The 9,790-nt window shown below is 49.3% G+C and overlaps 1 protein-coding gene across 1 annotated transcript in view; it reads left to right on the top strand.

Annotated features, from left to right (window-relative positions):
- Positions 1-8,810: 8,810 nt before the first annotated feature.
- The window catches only part of LOC311355439 (cadherin-7-like), a gene marked incomplete at both ends in the record, with an annotated part of 88,066 nt that continues 87,086 nt past the window's right edge, over positions 8,811-9,790 (top strand). The window contains 1 exon segment of the mRNA XM_084475201.1: positions 8,811-9,029. Coding sequence (XP_084331327.1) covers positions 8,811-9,029 — 219 coding nt within the window.

The following is a 9,790-nucleotide window of genomic DNA, read 5'->3' as shown; positions in this document are numbered from 1 at the left end:
TGTATAGGCCGGCCCACTATACACACGGTGCAGCCGACACATTCCCTGAGACCATAACATTGGTCATCACGGCGACACTCCAGCAAAATGTATTGAAGGTAATTAGGGAGCGTGGAGGTTCTGCTCTCGTCCGAGGGGGGTATGAGCGCGCGAGGCGTCGCTTGTTCGTCGACCGCTTCTGAGGAGGTCACGCGACTTATTTTCAGCCAAATAATTGGATTTGAAACTTAACTTTAGAATGAAATTATTTATAGGGCCACAGCACAAATTGGCGAAAAAAAGAGACACTGGCTGTGTAGACGCTTCCGTCAAAATGTGAACGTGTTCGTTTGCCAGACAAAACCTTGTTAAAGTTTTTTTCAGGAGTACGAGGAATAGCACGGGCTGCTGCTCGGTGTAAAACACATAACTATGACTTAAACCTCTCGAAAAAGCACTTTAATAATAATTATGATTAATAATTATGATGAATAGGCCTAATGACCACATTACATTGTGTCACGGCAGATGTTGAACGGGTGACGGTCCGGACCTTGTTGCCATGGAGACGTCAGTAGCCTTCCCCGTTGGTCGAGTGGCCCTCGTTCACAGGATGTAATGTACAGTGAAGATGTCTGCCATCTGCCTCAATAAAAGTTGGCGAATTTGAGAAAAATCGCTCTCCAATGATCAAGGCCTTTCTGCCAAATACCCAAAACTAATATCTACTTTTGGCTTCCTCGGCTGTGCGATGGGTTTCCGGTCCACCAATCTGAGACTTTATAGTTAGAGAGGGGTTGTTTTGCTGGGAGAAGCAATCTGGGTCTGGTCCCGTATTGTCTCTGTCCGTCCCCGCTTGGGTCCATCTTTAGCCGGGGTCCCGCAGCTGGGCTTCCCCGGCCCCGATAAACACACACACACACACACACACACACACACACACACACACACACACACACACACACACACACACACACACACACACACACACACACACACACACGTACGCACGCAAACACACACGCACGCAATCACACGCACACACACACACACACACACACACACACACACACACACACACACACACACACACACACACACACACACACGCACGCACGCACACATTGCGCAGCCGGAGAGGAACGGAACATTCCTACTTGGGTGAGAGAGAGAGAGAGAGAGAGAGAGAGAGAGAGAGAGAGAGAGAGAGAGAGAGAGAGAGAGAGAGAGAGAAAGTGTGAGAGGGAGAGAGAGGAAGGGAGAGAGAGGGGGAGAGAGAGGGAGGGAGGGAGAGAGAGAGAGGGAGAGATGAGAGGGAGAGAGAGAGGGAGCGAGAGGGAGGTAATGTGATCGGACTTTAGTTGCTCGCCGCATCACTGCCAAGGGTGCGCATTTACGCGCGAATCTATAGCCGATCTCCAGCGATAAGGCTCATCCACCAGGACTACTTCCATTCGGAAAACTTCCTCTCAGTTTTACAATACCTCAATACATTCCGTGTGTTGCTTTTTTTTGTCGTACATTGGAAATCAACATCAACTTTTACCCGAGGCTGCTGAGACGTTTGCGGTGAACTTCATCTCTTCATCTCGCTGTTGTGAGTATTTTCAATCCATTTCACACAAAACTGCGTGTGTGCTCCCCCTCTCACGCCAAGGCGTTCCGCGTGAACCCGTGTCCGACCGGGGGCCGCTGAGGGTCGACTCCGTCGTCCTGAGTCCCCTTCCCTCCCCAGTCATTAGTATTCTGGAGACGGACGGCTCCTGCGGCGACTGTCGTGCCTCTCTGTGCGCGCGGCGCCGCGCTCTGGACCGCGGTGACCACCACGTCCCTCCGCGGTGACCACCACGTCCCTCCGCGGCGACCACCACGTCCCTCCGCGGCGACCCCCACGTCCCTTCGCGGAGACCACGACGTCCCCCCGCAGCGACCACCACGTCCCTCCGCGGTTGTTACGTCGGGTTACGCGTATTTTATTTGTTTGTTCCGGATTCCGTCAAAGTTAAAAGCGTGCGATGCCACCGCGTCGTTACGGTGAAACCCGGAACGTGTTCCACCTCTAAAGTGCCGGCACTGCGGAACAGGTGCGTCTCGCCAACTTTCCTGCGGTTTTGGGGTGTCAACATGGAGATGGATCCCTTCATAATAAGCATGAATATTCAAATGTTCCCTAAATCGTGTTTGGGAAGGAGAGGGACGATCCAGATGGGACTGTGCGTTTCAAAGTTTCTTTACATGTCGTTCAAACCGCCACATCATGCAATATAAAATGCCCAAACCTGCGATACGTTCCAGAATCTCTGGGGAAATATTCAGATATTTTAATAAAGATTGTTGATTTCTATGTTCGGCCCCCTTGGACAGAACACGGAGAGTTGTTGAACAGTTGCTTATTGAAACATCCCCTTAGGATCGACCGCCGGTCTCCTGTCTCCCCTCCTCTCCCCTTTTCCATTCCTCTCCTCTCTCGCTGCCTCCTCTCTGCTGCAGAGATCCGTTTGTTCGGTTGGGAGTTCAGTCCACTTGAGACAATTTCAAGTAGTATTCACTGTAGAGTTATTTTGCATTTCATAAATTGCTCGTTTATCTGCAGCGGAAATGATAAGCGACTCGCTGTGGATGGCAGCAGCACTTCTGCAGACTCGAGGGGGTTATTACATCGCCGTCACTGCGCTCAGTCCCTTTTCAATTAACCAATTTACAGTATCTTTGTTAATGTAATACCACTTAGGCTATCCATATAAGATGTTATGGGAGCAAAATAAAGTGCTCATTAATATAACGATTTAAGCCCTGGTCAATTCCAGATACAGAGGGTTTATTTATATTTAATCACTTGATACAACCTCAGCAGAATCTTCCACTAACACAAAACCCTCCAATTAAGAGTACTTTTTAATGTCCAGCCTTTGGTTTTTTTTAGAGGTGATGTGCTGTATTGTGTTGTGAGGTGAAGACCTTTGAGTGATTGAACTCGGCGGTGTTTCTGCAACGGTTTCAGCCGACCATAGCTGCAGTGAAATGTGTTTCTCCAGCGAGCGGTGTGGACCCAGCCCCCCTCTCCATCCCCTGGCATCCTTCCTGACACTGAGTCAATGTGCATTGCAATGCATCAAATCTATTCCGCCTTTACTGGGATTCTGTGCCATGCACTCAATTATGAGATGTAATATAAAGAAATATAGTGGAGAATATAGTGGGAGAATAGTCCTATTCTCCTGCTATATTTCTAAAATAAAGAGCTTAAATCCTTTCTGCATTACATGTAGCCTATTCTTAAAGCCTACAAGTATGTAATTTATCCCACACAGTAAGCTGTGGAAGGCCTATAGTTGTTTTTTCAATGTCGTGCATTCAGTTATTGATGGTTAGGTAATGGCCAGCATTGCAAGAATAAAGAATGAGGCAAAGCACGTTGAAAACAAGTTATCAATACTAATCTCAGTGTATTAAGGCCATTAGTAGGGGGCGCACACACCTAATTCATCTTCAATGAATACCTGCTCTGATCCATCTGTTGAGGAAAATTATAATAATTATATTTGCTTTCACTTATTCACAGTATAAAGTGACGTTCGATTAACACAAACTACAACAAGGACATATCTCACAGGCTTTAAGAGGACAGACTTCAGTGCTGAAGTGTGCATTGTGTGACTGAGCATGGCTGGCCTGTTCAAGGTGCGGATGGACTCTGAGGGTGAACGTCCTTCTGTCCTCCGCGTAGCAGGATAGTGATCAGCACACATCCCGGCCTGTCACTGTGGTGTGTGTGTGTGTGTCCCATTCCCTGCCAGAAGGTCCTGGGTTCGATCCCCTGATCTTCCCCAATCTTAAGGCATCCCCGAGGAACGACATCCCACCTTAACCGGCGACCTGCTCCTTAATGACTGGGTATACCTGGATCCCCTCTCTATTTTGGGGGTACGCCGATGCGATGACTTTAAACCTGGGGGTCCACCGGGGAGCCAGCTTCCACGGGGTGATTAAGACGGAGCCCCCCCCTAGCCCCCCCCGGTCGCGGGTGCTTTCGCAGCAGTGTCTACGCTGTGATTGAAAAGAGTATAAAAGAGCGGAGGTATGTGATTGGCTACTAAGCGCTGGTAATCCTGTTGAGAGTCGAGCAAATGGGATTAGAGAAGAAGAGGGAGGAGGAGGAGGGTGAGAAGTTAGAGAGAGGGGAGAGGAAGAGAAGGGGGGAGGTACATTGGGAGAAAGGGGGGGACGACGACGGGGGAGAGACTACAGGAATCAGAATAGGAGGAGGTGATGATTTGGAGAGCGAGGGGGAGAGGGAGGGAGAGAGAGAGAGAGAGAGAGAGAGAGAGAGAGAGAGAGAGAGAGAGAGAGAGAGAGAGAGAGAGAGAGAGAGAGATAAAGCAGCTCTGTTGATACAGATGGTTTAGTGTATGCCTGATTCCATGTCACCACACACATACCTTCTCGCCGGGGATGGATTTAAACTCTCATCATGAATGAAACTGAAAAACAAAGGGTACTTCCATACCAGCGTTCCCTCTTCCTCTCTTCCTCTTTTCCTGTCCCTCCCTTCCCCTCTCTCCCATCCTCTATTTACTCCTTTCTCCTGCCCTCTCCATATTTTCTGAATTCTTTCCTCTATCGCTTCCTTTCTCTCCTTCCCTGTTCTCTTCTTTCTCTCTCTCTCTCTCCTCTCCCTGCCTCCCCTCTCCCCTCTTCTCTCATTCTCTCTCCTCCCCTGCTTTCGCCCCTTCTCTTCTTCTCCTCTCTCTCCTTCCACTCTCTCATCCTCTCTTCTCTCCCCTCGATCCTCACCTCTCACCCCCTCTCTTGGGGGGACAGAACAGAAGCACTCGTTTGTCTGTTTGGGTCAAACCCCACTAACTCCCCCCGCCCCAACCACACACACACACACACACACACATACCCACACACCCACACATCTCGATCCCCATTGCCACGGCGATGCAGCAGCCAGGCCTGAAGACAGCGCTGCTCCATTTTTACCACCAACCGTAAATCAACCATGTAGCACATGACACACACACACACACACAAACATACACCCGCAGACACACAAACTAACACACACAGCATCTGCCATGATGTCTGTTTATGTTGATTGTGCTTTTTTGTAAAAGAAAGAGATACTGTTTGTGTGCGTGTCTGTGTCTGTGTGTGTGTGTGTTTGTGTCTTTGCTTGCGGGGAATAGCGAAATAAGTAGTAGAGCTTAGCTGTGTGTTTGAGTGAACACATGTGCTCCGTGAGAGCAAAAATGCGTACACACATTGGTGTGCTTGCATGTCTGCTTCCATAAATATGTGTGAGTGAATGTGTGTGTCCTGGTGTGTTTATGAAATGACATGTGACATATGTGGGTATGCATTATGTATGAGGGTATCTATGCATCATGTCTGTGACAGTGTCAGTGTCAGTGTGTGTTTGCATGATGGTGTAGTAACATCAAGAGATTATGTTAGATAGGTCTGGATCCTCCTCCTCCTCCTCCTCCTCTGCCTCCTCCTCCTCCTCACACCACCCCTGCAGTAGTGTCAGTAACACCCCAACCTTCTCCTAGAGAGAGAGATGTCCCCAGCACCGCAAATCAACACACAATCAGGGCCTGATGTCAGAATCTCCCAAGGCAAGGTGACGCCCGATCAGCAGTCATTTCATCCAATGTTAATTACCTACAAGCTGTAATGATCTGCGTTCACGCAGGGAAACACTGACCCTCCTCATCTCACCACCGGTTATCACATTTATTTTTATTCCTGCTCGCCAGCTTTTAGATGAGAGAAATATGGAGAGTGAAAAGCTGGTACGTGTAAAATGTAAGAGAAGAACAAGGCTTTTTCTTTGCTCCCTGCTTCCTTGTGTCCAACATCCTGCTGGTACTTGACTTTATTGCAATGAAAAGACATATGGTGTGGTTTCTGTTGTTCAGCGTCTACAAGCAGATCACCTGCTGGAGTCGTGTTCTATACTCCTCAGGAATCCTTCGCCAAACCAGAGTTGGATTGTCCGCCTCTGTTATCTTCAAAGAGTCAGGTCACGTTTAGTTGTGCAGCTCTCCCTCATAAATACATTCTCATCAAAAGGGCTTTCCAGGTCAAATCTGACTGGTATAAAAGACTGGCATTATTTCCCTATGGTGAGGTGTGGTTACAAAGTTTGAAATGGTTTCGGTTTCAGTAGTTTAGGTTTAAGGTAAGATATGGTTATGTTTAGGTATTGGGTATAGATTGTTACATTTAGGTATTAGGTAAGAGATGGTTACAGTTAGGTATTAGGTAAGAGAGGGTTACATTTAGCTAAGGGATTTGGTGTGGTGGCATCTGGGGGAAAGCATTGCATCATGGGAATCTCCATATGAAAGTTCTGTACATATAGGTCTCTAACACAGAACAAGCTTCTAGGAATCCGCCGCTACTACTATCTTGAGTCAGCTATATCGTTGTCATTTGCCTATGGTTAAAAATAATAACCTGCTGACATTATAGCAGAAGATCAGAATCAGGATAGCGGCGTGACACAGTTCTCTGTTCGTTCCTGGAAACCTGAAAAACGCCTCTGACATGTGAGATGTGTTTTTTCTCATCTGTCACAACGTGACGCTCGTCTCTGTTTTGACAAGTCATTGTGCTTCATCGAGCTTCTGGGGGAAATCTGTCACAGCCTGCCAATGATACTGTCCCTCTTCCCCTCGCAACACCACCACCTCCACCACTGCAACCGCACCACCACCTCCACGATCCAATGATACTGTCCCTCTTCCCCTTCCTACACCACCACCTCCACCACTGCAACCACACCACCACCTCCACGATCCAATGATACTGTCCCTCTTCCCCTTCCTACACCACCACCTCCACCACTACAACCGACACCACCACCTCCACCACTACAATAGAACAGAATACTTATGTCATTGAACTACAACCACTGTTACCATATTCACCAGCTCCACCTACTCCCCTCTCCATTGCCACCCTCACCCCCATGATAACTCCTCTCCATCTCCATCACCCCTGTCTATGGGACTACTTCCACTCCCAACACCTCCACCTTTTCTCCCTCTCTTGCTCTACCACCCCAACCGGCCTCACTCCGGACTCCTGTCACCACCACCACCACCACACCCCCCCATCTCCACTACAATCACTAACACCTTGTCCACCCCATTCACCACCCTCCCAACCACCAACACCTTCATCTTCACCACATTCCCTTTCCCCCGACCCCCCCCGCGGAAGTTGACAGCAACAGAGGGAGAAAGAGAGAGAGAGATAGACAGAGGGAGAGAGAGAGAGAAAGAGGTAGAGACAGACAGAGAGAGAGAGAGAGAAAGAGAGAAACAGAGTCAGAGACAGAGAGAGAGAGAGAGTGCAAGCCAGACAGAGAGAGAGAGAGAGAGACAGACAGAGAGAGACAGAGACAGAAGGAGGCAGAGAGAGAGAGACAGAGTGTGAGGGAGAGCGTGTCCACATCTGAGCGCCATCACTCTGCTGACAGCTCTGATTTATTTATAATCCGGTGATGAGGGCCGGGGCCCACACACATATCATGTGGCTCGTTAGTGTTCTCGGGGCGTTCCACGCCGCTCTTACAGAGAGACGAGACGTCCCGCCGCGTGACACGCCTCATGACCTAGTGCCGCTCAAAGTCAACAGGATTGGACGGCCCGCGCTGAAATGCACTTTGATTGTTACTCCGGACACCTGCCCGGGGTGTTTCATTGAGTCTGAAGCCCCCCCGCACCGGGCAAGCTGCAAAGACACCTTCCCCTCATTCAGATTCCTATTAACATTTTGACCAATTCCACCTCAACGCTTATAATCAATTGTGTGGATAGTGTGTGTGTGTGTATGTGTCTGTGTGTGTGTCTGTGTGTGTGTCTGTGTGTGTGTGTGTGTCACAGTGTGTGTATGTTTGTGGGTGTGCATGTGTGAGTGCGTGCATGCGTGTGTGTGTTTGTGTGTGTGAGCGGGTGCGTGTGTGAGTGCGTGTGTGCTTACTTGCGTGCGTGTTTTGTGTGTGTGTGTATTTGTGACAGTGTGTGCGCACACATACCCGATAAAGGACAGGGTGTTGACGCTCTCTACATATTTACCCTCCACTCATTTGAACCCGCGTCTTTCATTATTGTGGTGGGAAGACGGTCGTTCCCGTCGCATCAGCAGGCACGCCGCGTTCCCTCGGAACTAAACTGCGGTCACCGAGGTAATTCCGCTGACACTGGTGTCTCTTTCCCCCTCTCACTCACTCGCTCTCTCTCTCTCTGTTTTTCCCCCTCTCTCCTATCTCTTTCCCCTATTCTCTCTCTTTCTCCCGACAGACGCCAATTTACCCCGGGCAGTGGGGCTGGGCAGGCTCCGTCTCCGCTCTCTTTGGTCATCAGCGTCCACGCTGAGAGAGAGAGAGCGCCACAGCCAGGCTTTGATGTCAACTACCGGGTCGGGCGGCGAAGAGCGCGCTCGCGGCCTTTAATGTCAGCTCTCTGGCTACAAAGTGGAGGGAATTACCTGGCTTTGATCTGCAATCAGGACGGGGCCGAGAGCCGTGACGACGCCGGCCTTCAGATCTCGGACCTCTCTCTCTCTCTCTCACACCATCCCTCCCTCCGCAGCCTTGAACGCCCGTCGAGCCGAGAGGTCAGGGCCCAGCCGCCGCCGACCGACACCTGAGGACGCCTTAATTCCCCACTTCTGACTTCCGTGTTGCGTTCCTTCCTTGTTCCTGTCTCACATTCGTTGACTCCACTCCTGGCCAACCCGAGCAGCTGTTTTTTCTTTTTTGTTCTTTTGAGTTTTTTTTGTTGGAGTTTTGTCTTCCCTCAAGAGGGGCCCAGATGTCGGGTTGTACGTGCCCAGGTGTGCGTCGGGCTCTGGCTCTACTGGCGCTGCTGGGGTCCCTGGGGGGCAGAGGATGCTGGGGATCAGACCCCGGCTCGGGGGAGCTGGAGGGCCCGGGCTCCCGTCCCACACTCAGGCACAAGCGCAGCTGGGTCTGGAACCAGTTCTTCGTGCTGGAGGAGTACACGGGAAACGAACCCCTCTACGTGGGCAAGGTAAGGGACCGTGTCGGTACAACAGTGTGTTGATGCTGAATGTGTTAGCTGTCTAGGTCTTATGTGCTCCTGTCTAGTCACTAAAGCTTGGGCGTTAACACATGTTCGATTCTCGCTGTGGCCACCCATTCTAGGTAATTATGCCCTCCAGGTGTTGTGAGAAATTTCAGATCAAAGTGTCCATCAAACTGCATACACTTTGTATACATTTCCAACACGGGGAATTCATCAGTGGATTCCGACATGAATTTTTTCTTTTTTCGACATGTTTTATTCTTGAAAACTGGCGTACTAACAAAATATGATCAGACTGAAATCTTACCGTTTGACCACAGCTAAAAACAATCTAATTGTTAGTAAAAAAAGGGGCATGTGCGATATACACACAAACCAGCACAAGCACAAGCACAAACACCTGCCCACACATACACACACGCACACACTGTGAATATATGTTCAGAACTTGGGGGTTTCTGTTTGGTAAATGAAAAGTAGACAGAGGAGAGACTTTGGTGCAGTTGATCAATTATTAAGGAGAGGGAATATAAGAACTAATCTTACAATCTGCCCAAGCCTCTAAAAACCCTCTGCATGGTTCTACTAAAAGCTCAGAGCCAAAAACCCTGCTAGGAGATTACTCTGACAAAATCACTCATGAATTCAGAACATGGCGAGAAAGCAAATCTACTAAAACTTTATTAAAGACGGGATTCCAAACGACATTGTGCAGGGCTAAGCTGCGTTCACTTTATGGCTTTTTT

The sequence above is a fragment of the Micromesistius poutassou genome, assembly GCF_964030765.1.
Source record: "Micromesistius poutassou genome assembly, chromosome: 11".
Lineage (NCBI taxonomy): Eukaryota > Metazoa > Chordata > Actinopteri > Gadiformes > Gadidae > Micromesistius > Micromesistius poutassou.
This window is presented reverse-complemented; position numbering and strand designations above follow the sequence as displayed.